Source organism: Nomia melanderi, chromosome 13 (genome assembly GCF_051020985.1).
Source record: "Nomia melanderi isolate GNS246 chromosome 13, iyNomMela1, whole genome shotgun sequence".
Taxonomy (NCBI): Eukaryota; Metazoa; Arthropoda; class Insecta; order Hymenoptera; family Halictidae; genus Nomia; species Nomia melanderi.
Window position 1 is genome coordinate 10,573,309 of NC_135011.1, and position 17,329 is coordinate 10,590,637.

Below are 17,329 nucleotides of genomic sequence, written 5' to 3' on the forward strand. Positions count from 1 at the left end.
AATAGAAACATTTAACATTATAACATATTAATAAGTCGCTTTTTGTATGTGATTTGTAAGTTTTCATATTTCTTGATTGGAAAAAGTAATAAAGATATCGTATGCGGTAGACTTTAAATAATTTTATTTCCACTTTCTTTTGACAATCTTATTCCCCTATTTTTATAAATCCTTAGGTCACAGATGTCATGTAATTAGGTCACAAAGATACTATATTTATTTACAATCTACTACGTACAAATATATATAGTACTTATTTATAACTTATCTTTATTTTATACTTATCCTATAGTTATCCTTATAAATGTTGTATAATATATTCAAAAATTTTGAAACGTGTTAAATTTTCTAAATATCTACATATTTATAACACTATTTACTTTCGAAAAAAAATTATAATAACAATAGGTAATGACAATTATTTACAAAAAAACATGTTCATTATTGTCTTCGACGACTCTGGAATATATTGTTATGGTCATTACTTTAAATAACTTTTGTTAAATATTACATACATATTATCGCAGCTCGATCTTAGTTTTTGAGATATATCTATACAAAAACATTTTTAACAATTATTTATATATTCAATGCTATATTTTTCTGAGCTTCAAGTTGAATTGTAGAAGTTACTTTGAAATAAGCTTCGATTTTTATAAAGAAAACTGAAATATTACAGGTTTGATTTTTATGTATGAATAAAAATATTATTTGGATTACGATGCAGCAGATTTATAAAGTAATTTAAAGAATCAAAATTCGGTAGTTACACGCTTTAAAAAACAAATACGACACTTAAGGAGTGAACAGTGTGAAAACGTGAGGAAAAGGACCCAGTTTTTAAGAAAATGATTACGGGTAATGTAAAATATTATAGATTACCTATTGTAATGCAATTTGGAAAACATCTTGAATATCTTGAGAGAAACTACTACAAATTATATTTTATAATTATATTTTTAATTATATTTTTAAGTGAACTTACCCTCAGGGACTAGCATGTTGTCGATTAGGTGGGATTGCAATACAAGGATTTATTCGTATATATATTGTGATAAACTAAACGAATTGTGCACATCAATCAAATAGATGTGTCCAGGTGTGATAAATCGCGCGACAACCGTTTTATACGATAAAGCAAAATTTCACACGTACCTTCGGTTGTAACAAAAATTACGAAAGCTGAGTTGAGATGTTTTTCATTGTTCTCTATACTTCCTCGTCCTCATCCCTTCGAATTAGTAATTACTTAAATTTTTGCGATATTTTTTGGGTGGAAAATAATTTGACTTCGTAGATTCAATAATTATTAATCATTCAATTATTATTTGCGTGGATGGGAGGGAATATCTATAAAAGTGGTATATTGAAATTGTAAAAGATGGGAGAAGGTCACTAGTAATGACTCATTACTTAACAAAGAGAAAATGTAATTCAATAAAGACATTTTTTTTTATTTAAAAGAAAAGTTCCTCGTTACACTTTCAAAATCACATGATTTTTTTAAGGAAATTATCAAAATAATAACGTCAAATTTATTTGCTCAAGAAAATTGTAATAATTAGTATTAATTTAGCATTTTAATACAATGATGCCAAATATACAAACTATTCCTAATGCTCTTTAGAACCTGTTACGTGATTCTTATAGATTATAACTCATGAAATTGAAGCACACTCTATTTTTTCTATTATATTTAATTATTATATTATTACTCTCTAAAATAAGTACAATGTAATTGTAATTTATGCTGAATTATAATTGAGATCATTAGAATAGAATAATAGTATCACTGAGATATTAATTTATTCATACTTCAAATGTTCGAAACTTTTGAGTAACAATTCGTCTATTATTTTCGAATTATTTTCATATAAAAGAATGTATGTAGTGTAAAATTAACAAATATCAACCTGCAAATACAAATTTACAATGTATTCAATAATTTTAAGAATTGTATTAAAACGAATATATCTTATAATTTTGAAATTACAATAACGTTGTACTTTCACGCCTGCGCGTATAAAAATTTAAATTAGTTAACCAATTAGCTGTGTTCGTTGAGTATACACGTTATCTCAAAGTGCAAAATGGTACTAATTTTTTCAACGATAAATTATTCATTTCTTTCATATATGTGAAATTTTCCTTCGTTTTGCTTTAATTTTTCATTAGAATATATTACAGATGCATTTACTCTGTGTTTGACGAGTATACACTTTATTATTTAATTTTATTGCGTGCGCAATGAGAGATTTTTCAAACTAAATTCTACATTTAACTGGTTAATTACTTAATTCTATTTGTTATTTTGCTATGCAGAGTGAAAGAAATCAGCAAGATGCCAATATATTAATATATGACTTCAAAGTGACACAGGCAAATAAAGAGTTGATTATATCCTATGCGAATCACGTTAAAGTTTAATTCAAAAGGACGATAACGATTTGTAACGAGCTGACTTGTAAATTAGATTTTATGCGAGATAGTCCTATTACAGGAACTGCGGGTTTCACGTTTTATCTCGATCACCGGTGAACCATTATCGATCGCTATGGTTTTACAACAGCTAGGGTATCGGCGTTAACTGGGCCCCAATAAATTCTGCTGATACCACTCGGTAAACTGTTTCGTTCCTTCAGCGTGCACTTCTTCGAACCCGAATTTATCGAGGTGCTCTTTGCAACGATTGAACCACGCTGCCACGTTGTCATACCTGCCAATATCGAAGCTGAAACACTGTCAAACAAATACCCTACCTTTTATTCAGGAACATACTTTTCGTTTATTAATTTTTGGTGATCAAATAATTAATTTAAATTATTATCATTTTTATTCATTGTGACAGTGAAAATAAAATGTATCTTCAATACCACTATCATTTCTCTTGTCCAGTAAATTATGGTACGATATTGCTATACATATTTCAAGGAGACACTAATAATATGTTAAAATGCTGATAATATTTCATGATATTGCGAGCGAAAGTAGTGAAACTGATTACCTATCCACATTCATGATTAATTCTTAACAAAACATTTTTTTAAAGAAAATAATTTTGTGAACTTCAAATCGTACTAAGTATTTTGTCTAATAAATATACAATTAAATAAATGCTTCTATCATTGATTTTTGAGGTCTGTGAATATTCGTTGCCGTGGAGACAAATCTGACAAATATTCTTTACAATCCTCAGTTTTTGAAAAATTTGATATAAAAAATAAAGAAAAGAAACTTTTATTTAATTAAAAAATTGATTCTGCATTAACTGTAAACAATACACAAATGTTTCTTGCTGAAAATTATCCCAAATAGAATCACACACATTTTTATTAAGATTGTAGACGTTTAGAAATATTTAAAGCTTAAGGGGTTTTCAATGTGAGCGAACATCGTTCACGCTCCAATTTCTTCGAACAGTGTTCAGTTTGTCTTGGAAACATAGAAACTACACAGAGATACAAGAAGCACGCCAGTGATATTTAACACCATTGTGTTTGTTTATTTTGCTATTCCTTTCAGTGCTTAGAAATCTGTCTACGACAGGAAAACTAAAACTTTAAAGCAAAATGAAATAAATGATATTCAAAGTATACAAAATTTAAATACAATAAATTAAATTTGCAATATGTACATTTGTATGTTTTAGTATTATATATTTCACAATAAGAAAATATGTATTATTCTAGAATACGTATACATACAGGTATATAGAGTGTCCCATTTTAATATATAAATACAATTATTTCTGGCAGTATTCGTTACTTAAAAAATATGTCAAATGCAATTTTCTCTGTTTCGATCAGTTCTTGACGTTAATAGGTCAGCAATTTTTTATAGAGAGTGAAAAAAATAGCGATGACCTTTACAACTCTTACACGTCCACCTAAAGGCAAATTATTAAAACAAATTATTATATGAAGACAAACCATTAAAACAAAAAGAACTGCACTTGAAACATTTTTCAAATAACGAACAGTTCCAGAAATAATTGCATTTGGAAATTAAAATGAAATACCCTATACATATGTGAATAGGTATGCATTTTCTATAATTAACATGATTTTGCAACGAATTAATTTGTTATAGGATACTTAAAGTAGTTTTAAGACAATGCAACATTGGGTTGCTTGCTACCTTCAACTGTCACTGTTTCAAGTAAACTTTTCTAAGACAACCCCAACAAGATTTAACGCGGTCATCATCAGTCATTGTCCGACGATAGTTCGGTTTAGCCTCACTCACCTTCACTCAAAACCACACGCGGGCTATGTTACTGTATAAACATACATAAATCCTCTCCGAAAGCAGAATGTCGACTTGCAAGTCAAAAAATCTTTTGTGACAATGTTTTAAATGACTGAATGGTATAAAAATCCTTACATCGAACTGCATAAATTAATAAATTAATGAGTTGTAATTAGTTGTGTATTTTGAAACTAATTCTTCGTTTAACTAGAAAATTTATTAAAATTAATATATCGTCATAAAATGTCAGTTGGCGTAAAGCTGAAATTCAAAATCATGGAACTTAACATGCATGAAAAAGATTATACACTCATTTTTAGGTCGCTAATTGTCTAAGATTTCAATATTAACAAAGATTAATAAAAACTACCCTAAATACATTTTTAAATTGGATTACAATTAAAACACACGATAATTAATTTTCATAAATTTTTCAGAGTTTAATAAAAAAAGTGTTTTAATATTACTACGTAATTTTACTATTAAATCGAACACAATCCCTATTAGAACCTATTTGGTCAATGAAATTAACAAGAATTATTCATAGAATAATTTCAAACGAAAATAGAACATGTTCCGATATTTAGTGTTTACTTTGAAATAGATAGCTTAATAATTCCTTTCATTTAAGTTAGCTCTCTGCTATCGTCTATTGCAAATAATTAAATCTCTTAATCCCAAAGCTCATGATAACTTCTACATGTAATTACGCGTGTGACTCTAGAGTGTCTTCATCAACCCCTAAGAATGGTTCAAAATATCTCTACTTCACAGATAAGGTCTTCCAACATTTATCAACCTCTTTAGTGTCGCAGTCGTTCCCTGCTTAATGCTAGCAAACGACCGCGTATAATATAGCGCGATAGAGCTAATAACGTAATTCGTGTCTTCATATAAAGCGTCTTAAATCTGCAGCAAATTCATTACATGTTTTCAGTACACGTAGAAAATAATGCACGAAGTTGAAATAAACATTGCAAGATTATTTCATTACTAATGGATTTAGAGGTGAAACACGATTGTACGGTAGACTGTTAACTATAGTCAACGTTTATAGCGAAAAGCTTAATGACGTGATAAAAATTAGAAACTAGAAACGAATTTTCAAGACTTACTTATTAGGTCGTCGTATAAATTCGTGCCACGTAAATTTATACTTCTCGTACTACGTTTTGTAATCACAGTATAAGGATTTTATATTCAATAAAATATTATTTTATGTGATAGAAAAGTGAAATTATTTTTTGTAATTAATTTTCTCGGCAACTGACAATAACAAAGTTACTCTAATTCTTAATTTGAATTTTAAATATTTTCTTTATCATTTTGATAGTATCTTTTTGATACTTTTAACGCAATATTTTTTATAGTAAGAAACTGACGTATATAAATTTATTTCTATTTATTTCATATTAGTACTTCTATAATTTTTTAACTAGCTGTTATCAGTTTTAATATTTCTGACGTATTCGTGAATACTTGGAAACAGTATTTTTCTTTCTTTAGTATTAATATGGTCAAGTAAAATTATGAAGAATGCGAGGGAGAGAACCTTTTTTTAAGAAGGATAAATGCAGCGTCAATTACATTACAAAATTAGAGTAAATCGCACGAGATCTCATGCTCACTGAGAACTTATACATCGTTGTATGTTTGTTTGGAAAACAAGCAAAGGGAAATGTGTACAAATGATTACACACTTATGTTCCTGCATTTATTCCTAATAAAAGAATTTAATTGTGCGTAGTCTGCATTTTTAGTCCATTCACTTTATGTTTTTTAGACTTTGAACTATAGAAAATATTTATTTATATTCCATATACAGACATAAAATATAATTTGGTGAAGATTTAAAACGAAATTGTCCGTAAGAAGAGATTCTATTAACTAATACATGAAAATTTCATTTTCTAATTTGTTGGAACAAATTAAATATTATTTGTAATGAATTTTGTCCTTTACCTAACCAGTATCCATATTCAATAATTTATATGAAGCAAAATCTATGATGACTATTGAAAGTGTTTGTCATATTCAATTTTAATAATTATCTCGATCAAAGAACAAAATAGAAGACAATGTTCATCTGAATCTATTGTTTGTAAAAAGATTCTATCTCTTTCCTATGAATGTGTAAATAACATTATAAGTATTTTTTACTTCCTATATTTTGAAGTTGGACGTTCTTTTATTATGTCATCTGTGACTGAACACTTACCTGTAAAAATATAATAGATGTACTGATAGAGATATCAGCAATCGTTAGTGCATCCCCTGCAACGAACTCATTGCCTTCAAGGAAAATGTTCAATCTTTCACAGGATTTCTCTACTGCTCGCACTTCACTTTCCTCAATGGAGTTCTTTACACCCAACATGACAGGAGGCTGCAACATCATTAATAGACAATCATACAATGAAGTCTATTTACCATTGCAATTTGGATGTCAAAACCTAATTGTCATTTAAGGGCGGATTTTCACACTGCATGTTCTAAATATCGATTTTCCTGCATTCATCAATGGAACAACATTTTTAAAAGAATCTTTGATTCTAAGAATATTATATTATTTTTTTTTAATTATGTAGACTTAACTTACATATCGAAATTAGTTTATTTACTTTATTTTCTCGGATGAATGTTATAATCACACTATAGATGTGAAAAATAATTACAAGTACTTATGAAAATAAATATGAAGTTATAAAAATGAAGTGAGTAACTTTTATCGAAACATATATGACTGGTATATTTTTTTTAACATTATAGACATTACTTACATGCATTTACTTAAGTAATAATATGTTTATTTATGTAATATAATCCATTTAATATATTGTTTACAGATCAAAATAGAAGAGAATGTTCATTTAAATTTAACGTCACATTTAATATATAGGGAGCACAGGATTCTATTCTGCTAGTGTTTCGTTTGCTATTGAAAACTTCTGCTTTGTTCTTTTTTACTGGCTGATCATTACCCCTTTTGTTCCTCTTCTTTTCACTGTCGATAAATTTGTGCAAAGTGCAATTAGAAACAGAGAATACTATAAAATTTAAATTCCTGTTTATAAATTTAAACAAAATTATGATTACTTGTATTTTTCCCTATTTTTTATGACAATGTATACTCATCAGAAATGCACTATTTATTTAGCAGAAATAAATAGCACTGCACTATTTAATGCAGAAATGCACTATTTATTTTAATAATACTCATCGTTCGTTTGTAATATTTTATACTAATAATACACACTCAAAAAGTATTTTAAATGCAATGTGTCTAATATTTTATTGAAACTGCAGTTATTTATTCACGTACACAATATCAGAATTCATATATTTATAGAAACAGTATTAATTACCTTTGTTAACTTCTGAAATGCAGATTCAACATATTTCGTAATATTCCATTATATTAATCCTCACAGATTTTAAATAAAAATGAAATATTTGATATCGCTACGATAAGAGAAAATGATTTATCATCTATAAACGTAAATCAAATTCCAATAAATGTATTTATTGTTAAATTGATAGATTATTGTTATTGATAAATTTATTGTTTAAATAAATGAATGCGTGACATAATTTATTATGTTACATATTTCCTCCATTCCTTCTATAACTCATGTTTTAAAGTCATGAGCCATTTACCGCACACTCGAGCCCAGAGTTACGTAAATGAATTCTTTTTTCATTTCTCTGTTTTCATTCTACCAGTTTACTCGACTGTTTCCTCTGAGTTTTTGTTCGATGTCTGCCTTTTTTATTGCAAAACATAGTCGGATTAAGGAACCGGTTACTTTTGCAGCGAGATTGTAACGAGAAATGTAGCAGCACTTTTTGTTCGTGAATCTGCGTTATCAGTTCATCTCCATTTTTCTAGTTTAACGATTGATGCTATTTGCAGTACAAATTGGATTTTTCTAAAGACTTTTTCGCCGCTTCAAAATTCTTTATGAAGTTTGTACGAACATACGGATTATTTTATAATTCTATTTTACATAGATTCTTTGTTCTTTAATGACGATTTGACTACTAGATGAATGATATATGACATTTTGAATTTTTGTAAGATATTGTAATAGCAATTCATAGAGAAATAATAATGTATGAAACGAAAAAGTAGTAAATCATGTTTCTTAAAGTAACTAACAAAATAATAGAGGAATAAATTAGTTATTTCATCGACGAAGTAAAATAATAATTATTTGATGATTTGTTCCAACGAGATAAGATAATTTTACACTAAAATGCTTACTTTGAAGTAATTTTATACTACTAATGTTCATATCTTTTAATTAATTCTATAAAAATAATCTTAAAAAAATAAAGCTTTTTTTAAAATATAGGTACGTATTTAATTTTCTGTCCTTAATATTACCATTGTATAGAATTTTCTGTTTGCTTTCAATTTATACATTTGCATATCATTTTTATTGGTAGATAAATGAAGATAATATAAAAAATAGTAGATAAGTGTAAAATTCTTCAAACAAGACGAAAATATTTTCTTCTCATTTCCAAAGTCTTTTCTCTCAGAAATTATCTAATGATAATGTACAAGAAAAGAAAATACATAGTGTTTGATTGTTCTTTTCAACTGATTATTTGTTTGTTATAATTTTATCGGTTTGATATTGTGAGGAATCGGTAATACTAAATTGCAAGATTTTAAATGAAAATACATACATAACATTTCAGTATATTCGGGTAGAGTGTCCCATTGTCGAAGAATAGCATTTCGTCCACTTTGGCTCTCTTTTTCGAATCTTTGGGGTACAATGAGTCATTTTTCGCATACTTGCTGACTAAATATCCCATGATCGGCCGGCTGTGAAGAAGTAGTTCTGTTAAGAAACTTCAAACAGCCGAATTAACCTTTTGCACTCGAAAAGTATTTCACAGTCGCCATTTGATTATACATTTGATGTATTTTAATCAGACATGGAATATTGAAATAAAATAATTCTATCCCTTAATTCGTATCTGATTTATATATAATATATAAATACAATCTATATATAATATTGTCTAAAATTTATATATAATATTATGGAAAATTTAATCAATATTTCATTAGAAACTTATAAACAGAGTAAACCAAGGCGAATCGAATCAAAATAAGAGTCAAATCTACATTTGTTATATTATAAATTATATATCTCATTTTTCGTTTCTTCTTTACAAAAGAAAGATTTAAAAATGATTTCTCATTTCTAATAATTAATGTTCAAGTATTTTTATTTACACACTGTCAAACAGAAAATGATCCGATTCGTATTGGTGTACCCTCTATCTAGCAAAAAACTTTCGAGTGCAAAGGGTTAAAATCGATTATTACACACCTTTCACATAAAATGAATCCGTTATCAACTATGGTTGGTATCACGTGCTGTGGATTTATCTGAAAGATGTACATTTTCGTAAAAGCGGAATAAAATACGTGTTTAAATTATCTAAGACAATGTAACCATCTGAAGCCTCGAGACATATTTACGACAAAATATTTTACGATTTCGAATTCTTTTCATAATAGTTTAATAACATTTTATTATTGAAGTAGTATAATTTTGTTTGTCATCTTTGTCTGCTTTTAAGTGAGTGCTCAGATGAAATACAAGGAAAAACGATTTGAAGTGGTACAGGAAGAAGAAAGAATAAGAAGAATATTGCAGAAAAAAGAGAAAGAAAAGTAAATTAAATTAATAAAAAAGAAAAATAAAATTTATGGAAAGAAGGGTGATAAAAATCTCGTCAAGAGAAAAGAAGACTAAACGAGAAAATTGAAACAAAGCTTTAAAATTGTGTTTGGTAATGTATATAAGTACTCCTAACAACGTTGCTGATAAATTATTAGATGTTATAAAGAACAAGGGGAAAAGCATTACGCAAATGCTTATTAAAAGTGTTGAATACTGAACAGACGGAAAGAAAAATAAGTAATTTCATATTTTTGTGCAGTTTTAAACGCAACTGGAACAGTAAGTTTTCTCTCTTTCAAATGACTTTTTACGATTGCGTTTGAGAGATATAAATTTTTATTTTAGGATAATAAATAAATATGTCAATATGGTGTTCAAAATTGTTTGAATTTATAACTAAATACGATACTACACACACAACCAATTAATCCTTTAAAACCCAATGATATCTAGCAAACGCATTTTCAAATTGATTTATTTCTGTAAATCATTTTCTTAAATAATTAGTATAATATTTATGAGTTCTATAATATAATAACAATATATATATATATATATATATATATATATATATATACTCAATTTTAATATAATATTGCGGATTTTCAGAGATGTGTCTTTAGTACACTACTCAATAACCTTTTCCGATTTAGAAAATTAAATAAAAATAACAATTTTTCAAAATTTTGAATTTGAATTTTGAATCTTTAAAATTTGATTTTACAATTTTATAGATGTGAAAGAACCATGTATTTTTCGTTGAAACTTTTTTCGTTATCCCTTACCATTTTCAAGATATCCACGGGAAAGAAAAATTTACATTTTCTTCAAGGGGTGGTTTCACTCCTTCATAGTGAAATTCGGCACGAAAAAAATTGTAATGTATTATACGTGACTTACTCTACTTATACACAAAGTTTCACAATTTTATGAATTTTCGTTCGATACCTTTCCTTGCAAGTTCATTTCATGCTGCAATTTGCAACGTTATACATGGACATAGATTATATATATATTAATTAATAAATATTAATACATAATAATCAATAATTAATACATATAATATAAGTAATACATAAAACAGAGAATATTCCAAAAATATTTAAAAAATCTAGAATCGATGCCTCGCATCTATAAGGCAGACCTTTATAAAGGACGGCTTCATGTGCTCCCCTTTTAGCACATTGACCGTCTTCAAGTTCAGGTGAACACCGATCGCTTTTGCGAGCAACATAACCGACCGACTCGGTGGACTGAGCGGGAAGTAGTAAAAATCAATCGGCATTTTGCGGTCCCCCTCGTAGGATCCCTTCTCCACAACGTCTTTCTCTTCTTCCCCGTTCCCGTAACGTTGCTGTGCAAACGAGATTTTTATTCAGCGGCCCCAAAGCAAGGGAAAACTTTCGAATCTTTAGGCTTTGCATCTGCGTGTACCTTGTTCGCATACAAATTTATCTCGCCGCCTGTGTTTGGGATCCTATGGATTGGAAGATCATCGACTAGCACTGCGGATTTTTACGGGCGTCTCTTCCCAGGAATATGGCTGATCGAAAGCTGCCGGTCGAATGTACCGACAACCAACCTGCATTCAAAAGAACGTGGAACTTAAAATACTGACATTTATTCGTATAGAGTTTGTACAAGTTTTTCATGGTTAAATATCGCGACGAATGTTTCTGCGAAATTGTTCGAAACTGCAAATACTACTGTTTGCCGGGACATTTAATGTACAATATTCACTGGTTGATTCCTATAAAATTTCTCGTTTCATCTGTGATTCTGGGAAGAATTGGTTTATTATTTTTAATTTTTGGGAGATTGAATTCTGGAAAAACGGAATCTTCGTAAATGGTTTCACGGATGGTTTTGAAATTTTGAAAAGCATGTGAAATGATGCAGTGACGAAAATTATTGAATAACTATTGTGGTTAATTTATAAATAAGATTTTAGTTTAAGAATTTGTTGTTTTTAATTATGTTTTTCAGGAATAGAGGATGACGAGAAATTCCATGTTTAGATTTAATGCATGACAAGATATAGGAATTATATGTTAAATGTGGGAAACAATAAAATATTTGTTTAAAAGTGAATTCTTGTTCCCATTTATCAGATTTCAAGATCCATAATCTATAATCACAAAGTATGTACATTCTATAAAAATTAACAATGAATTAATCGTATTCTGAAAAAAAAATGAATATACAAATAAAGAACATTTTTTATAGACCGATGTGTAAAGGTGTCAAAAATTTTAATATTTCTATAAGCCTATAGAAAAACATTTAAAAATCAAGAAAAGATAACACACTAATTAATATTATTACATTAGTCAATCATTACAATACAATTTATGGTCATTTTAATTTAACTAAAATTTATGCAATACATTAAAACGTTACAATATGCTACCTTTTTCCTAACAAAACAAAATTACATATTTTGTAATTCCGTTACTCCGGCAACAGTGTCATTGTTATCAAACTTCCATTAATTCTGCCCAAACACGAATATTTTTGCGATTGCGAGTCCGTCAGGCTGAAAAGTACAAATTATAAAATTTGCCGGTTAGCCGAGCGTGGTTGTATACAAAAATTCGTGGGTAAGGTATCTCGAAAAAGGTAAATGTAACGAGCTCTTGGAAAAACGACTTCCCCTGCGATAATTCAACGGTCCTCGTGGGGGTGGGAACCGTCAAACGCAGAGTACGACTAGCCGTACTTATACCCGGTCGATTTCATTATTTTTAATTAATTAGTGTTTCGTCAGACACAGTGACGGTCTCTTCTATTCTGAGGTCAATTTCCGACAATCTCATACATTGACATTTTTATAATGTGTAATTGTAAAGGTAATGCAAACAGATACTGACTTACTTCCAACGCAAAAGTAAATTCACTCATCAAACAAAAAAATGAAAAATGAACCCACATTACCAAATTTCTGTTATTAGTTCTAAATGCAATATTATTTCACGAAATTAGTGTAGTGAAGTATATAAATGTAAGAAAAAATTCATACGTATATTTTTATTTGATAGGTTACTATTTATTTACAATGTTTCCAAAGGGTTAAAATTGTAGTATGGTTTTTTACTATAACACTGTTAAAGATTAATTAATTTTGTACTGATTCAACCTCTATGTTTTTCTTGAATGACAATTTTCCCTCATTTTTTGTTTTTAAATATGACAATACATTTCATTGCGATTGCGTAGTAAGGTTTAAACATTTGTGTAAAGAATTAATTAATTATGAAAATATTATGCAAATGTATCGTGCATAAAAATCTATTATATATTATTGTTAAAAGAAGATATCACATTTATTTTTGTATTCACAGCTGAGTTGATATTCGTTAATTAAAAATATTACATTATTCGAGTTTTCTGTTATTACTCCTTAGATACACATGTTATAGTATATTGTAGACATAACATATTTTGTTTAAAAATTAGAACGATAATATTATGAAAACAGTTGTAAAGTCAATACTTCCAGTTGAATGTTATTTTCAGTTTTACGATTGTGGCGTAGATCTAATACTACAGGATTATGTAAACTTAATAGTAAAGCTACGTAAACCTAATATAACATAAATATTCTGAACGTATTATTAAATTAGAATATTGAAATATAATTAAAAATTTTGGAATTATTTAAAAAAACTGAAAATACGATCTGATGAAATACGTGAAATACAGTTGAAGTTCTTCACGACAATTAATACAATATCCTATATTTTCAAGTGAAATATCTGTATTCAGATTAAATGAGACAATTTTGCAACACACTAATTGTCAAATCCTGTTTCATTCAAGACTAATTATTTATAGATGAGAAATTTAACAAGATACATTAATACTTTACACAAAACATATCAATGCAGAAATGTTGAACCTTGATAGACAGATTCTTTCTAAGAATAAAGAATGGTTCTTTATTAATAATTAATATAACAATAAAGAAAGATCCTTTACTCTAAGATTCAGTCCTCTTTCGCGTCGCTCATTTTGCTAGTACCTCATGGTGAAAACAGAAGAATATCTGAACTAAACAAATTTAATTACACGCTCAGTATAATCGTTATATACATTATTTAATTTCTCTCATTTCTACTGGTGATCCAACATGCAACGTATATGACTGTACCATTACCACTATTTTGTTTCCGCTATGTGTCTTTTCCACCTACGCACCAGTACTCTCCAACCGTTAACACTCAAAAAAGCATCTGTCCGGCATCCCGAATTCGCGACAGCGATGGATCCGAAATTCTCCAACGCGACAGCTCGTTAATTCTTCGCGGAGTCGTCACACCTGTCTCGTCGAATGGACGCGATTTTCCGATGAATTCATCGATGACGAACGCGTGAGACCACCGATCGGCAAACTCAGTTAAAATCGTAACCAGTAACCTGCCGCGTGGAAAGCGGTTGCGGAAGTGAAGCGAAATACATGGTCGAACTGTGGATCAAGTTGCCATAGCGATACTGTAATGCCAAACATAAGCATCAAAGTGTAACGATGACATTGTCCGACGTGTTCGAAGGGTTCGCGCGGGAAAGCGCGTCATGCGAGACGGATGGACGAGGGGATCGATATGAAAACAACCCCCTGGGCGGGTTACGATCGACACCTGTGTCACGCTACCCTCCCCCGACTTTCTTTTAGAAATGAGCAAGTGTTGATCGAAGTCGATTCAACAATAACACGATAAGGGAAAATCGGATAAAATAGGACGCTTTTGTTTCAATTGTAATAATCATCTTTTTGGGAAGTCTTAAATAGACCTTCGGCTACAGAGAAATAAAAGATTACTGTGATAATGATACGGCAATAATAATAAAAACATTACTGTCCCGTTTTACCTTAATTTCCCCTAATTATTTATAAAAGAGGCTTCATCATCTTTTTCGATGACTTTGAAATATATTAGATTGTCTCAAAAGTATCTTTCATTTTATTAACATTAGTAGTTAAAAATAGGTTGATTTATTTCATTAATATTTTATGTTGAAAAATATGGCATTATACATTCTTTGTAAATAATCGTTCTGTTGATAAAGAATTAAATTTTAAACAATTGCAAGTAATTTCTTCATACCTAATATAAGATATCGAAACCTGGAAAATGAAATCAAACTTGTGAACATGCGAACAAACCCGTAATTGATATAGTGTTTGAAAAATTCCGATTGATAGGTGTTGCCCTTAAAAATCTCTCAAAAGTGTCAACCCTTTGCACTGCAGGATATTTTCCTGACCAAATAATCATTATTTTCCAACGAAATATCAATGATATTGTTGCAATCAATAAATAAAATGTGTGACAGAATAAAAATAATATAGTATAAAGAAAATATATACAATAAGATAATAAAAGAAAAATAAAGATGTAAAAATACTGTGTTAACAGATAGTTAAAGTATGGTAATGTGTTGCTAGATATACTATTGACAAGATCAACCGGAGACATTGTCAAATTTAATTCGATGACACCGAAAAGACGGCTGTGTCGTGTGGAACCTATGCGACTCGAGGGCGTAGCGTTTCACGGCCAAATGCGGAAAATCGTATTAATCTCGGGACAAGGGTGAACGCCGCGGAACAACACCATCGGTGGCTGCGATTGAAACTGAAATCGCCAGCTGTATTTTACAATAAACGGTTGATGGGGCCGTAACAAATTCCAGGCGAACGCTTGCCGCTGATCGTTCGGACCGGTCTTTTTCCCGCGGAAAAGAGAGCACCACCGTGAATATTATTGTGTCCGGTGCGCGTTCCCTTGCTTCCCGAGTACGAGCGAAGCGAATTTTATTAATGGATGCTTCTGCCGCGATCTTTGGCGCTCTTTCAATCCATACGAACGAGCTTTCGATGGTTCCTTTTTGATCTATAATGGGAGTTAACGGACGCGGCGATTGTTTCCTGTTTCGCTGGGAGTTGATGGAGGTATGTTCCGATTGTTTCGGATTTCCATACGCTTGAGAAGTGATTTTAGGGTACTTGCATATTATACGGACTACCAGGCAACCATTTAAACTCATTCGTGAACACTAAAGCTATCAAGCAGTCGAATTGACTTTTTCGAATCTTTCTATAAGAGCTCTAAGGGTGCAGTAATTGAGATTTCAATTGACTTATGATTCAATTTGCCTATTATTAAATCAATTTCTTTAGCAGTTCTTTAGACGTATCTACGATCTTTAGTAATTCCTCAAAACACTTATGATCATATTAGCAATTGCGAAAGAAGAATTCATGAATAGGTTCATTTGACGCGTTTGGTAGTTCTAGTGTTAACTCCTTAGCTTGCAATAAGGTGCCAGACTCGTGGTGAATATTTTAAAGAAAATCTAACAAGAATAAGTATTACTCAATTTTTTGGAATTCAAATTAAATATTACTCTTCTGTTATCAATAATTATACTTCGGAGCAAGCGTAGATATACAATATGCATAAAATTTTTATGTTTTTTCAATAAAATACTAATGTCCAAGTAGTTGTATCGATCATAACTCAGAAGTAAATTGTAGAGCAAGGCGTTAAGAAATAAAATGACAATAATAATGGTAATGATAATAATAAACTACTATTAATATATTTTTATATTAACACTTTGAGTGTTATATATCGCTCCTTTATGCACTTGCGAAATGTTTCTTTTTGACTTTACTAGTAATAAAGGATGTCTAACATGTTTTTAGTATTGTGTAAATATTTTATGTACTTTAAAACTATAAATTTTTGCTTATAATCGTGCATCTTTGTTTAAAATTGTTTCGCATTTCTTGAATATGTATGAAAATTTCCCTTGGCACTCAAAGGGTTAAATAAATCCAGGCCAAATAACTGACCAGCGTGAGCTTCAGTGAAGAAACAAAGATGGTTCGTATAATATGTAAATACTGATTTTGGTAATGCTTTCGTAAATAAGAATATAATATGCGTTAGTACTGGAACCGTAATTTTTATGTCGTAAAAAAAGAAATCATATTTATGCAACCTTTTCTTAAAAGTCTATGTAATTAAACAGGTTGCAAATTTCTAAAATATTTTGACACTCTATTTACTAGGCAATTATTAACTCAAGTAGTCTCAAAGGAAATAATTAAACTATTAACTCAAGTAGTCTCAAAGGAAATAATTAAACTATATTTACCAAAATGATTTGTTGATCAGGATAAAAATTGCTAGTGCTATTAAAATATTTACTAAGAAATCCTTAAGCATTCATTGTGAATTTCCAATAAACAGTTCAATAACTACTGATAGATAATGTGTCAAGTAATTACGTTAATATTTTCATAATCTTATACTTCATTCTTTAATAGTCTTTGAATTTTTTAAATCCTCATCATAATTACAAGA

The 17,329-nt window shown here is 29.4% G+C and overlaps 1 protein-coding gene across 6 annotated transcripts; it reads right to left on the reverse strand.

The window, feature by feature from the left end:
• Window positions 1-19: 19 nt before the first annotated feature.
• Window positions 20-14,386, reverse strand: LOC116425635 (glutathione S-transferase 1-like). Of its 6 annotated transcripts, none has more exons than XM_076373417.1 (8): window positions 14,154-14,386; window positions 12,367-12,492; window positions 11,391-11,538; window positions 11,101-11,310; window positions 9,600-9,658; window positions 8,944-9,085; window positions 6,467-6,634; window positions 22-2,739 (listed from the first exon to the last, which is right to left on the reverse strand). In XM_076373417.1, exons 4-8 carry the CDS (start codon window positions 11,239-11,241, stop codon window positions 2,584-2,586), a joined length of 666 nt encoding a protein of 221 aa, XP_076229532.1. In that variant the 5' UTR covers window positions 11,242-11,310; window positions 11,391-11,538; window positions 12,367-12,492; window positions 14,154-14,386; the 3' UTR covers window positions 22-2,583. The 6 variants fall into 6 exon arrangements, with proteins under 6 accessions (XP_031829474.2, XP_076229532.1, XP_076229531.1 ...); XM_076373416.1 differs by having other exon boundaries at window positions 14,113-14,386; XM_076373419.1 differs by lacking the exon at window positions 12,367-12,492.
• Window positions 14,387-17,329: the final 2,943 nt, after the last annotated feature.

Coding starts and splice junctions, on each gene's coding strand:
- LOC116425635 (XM_031973614.2), bottom strand. CDS start 11,241: ATGCCGATTGATTTTTACTACTTCCCGCTCAGTCCACCGAGTCGGTCG. Junction 9,659..11,100: donor TGAAGCCGTCCTTTATAAAG/GTCTGCCTTATA, acceptor TACATCTTTCAG/ATAAATCCACAGCACGTGAT. Junction 9,086..9,599: donor GGATTCATTTTATGTGAAAG/GTGTGTAATAAT, acceptor ACTTCTTCACAG/CCGGCCGATCATGGGATATT.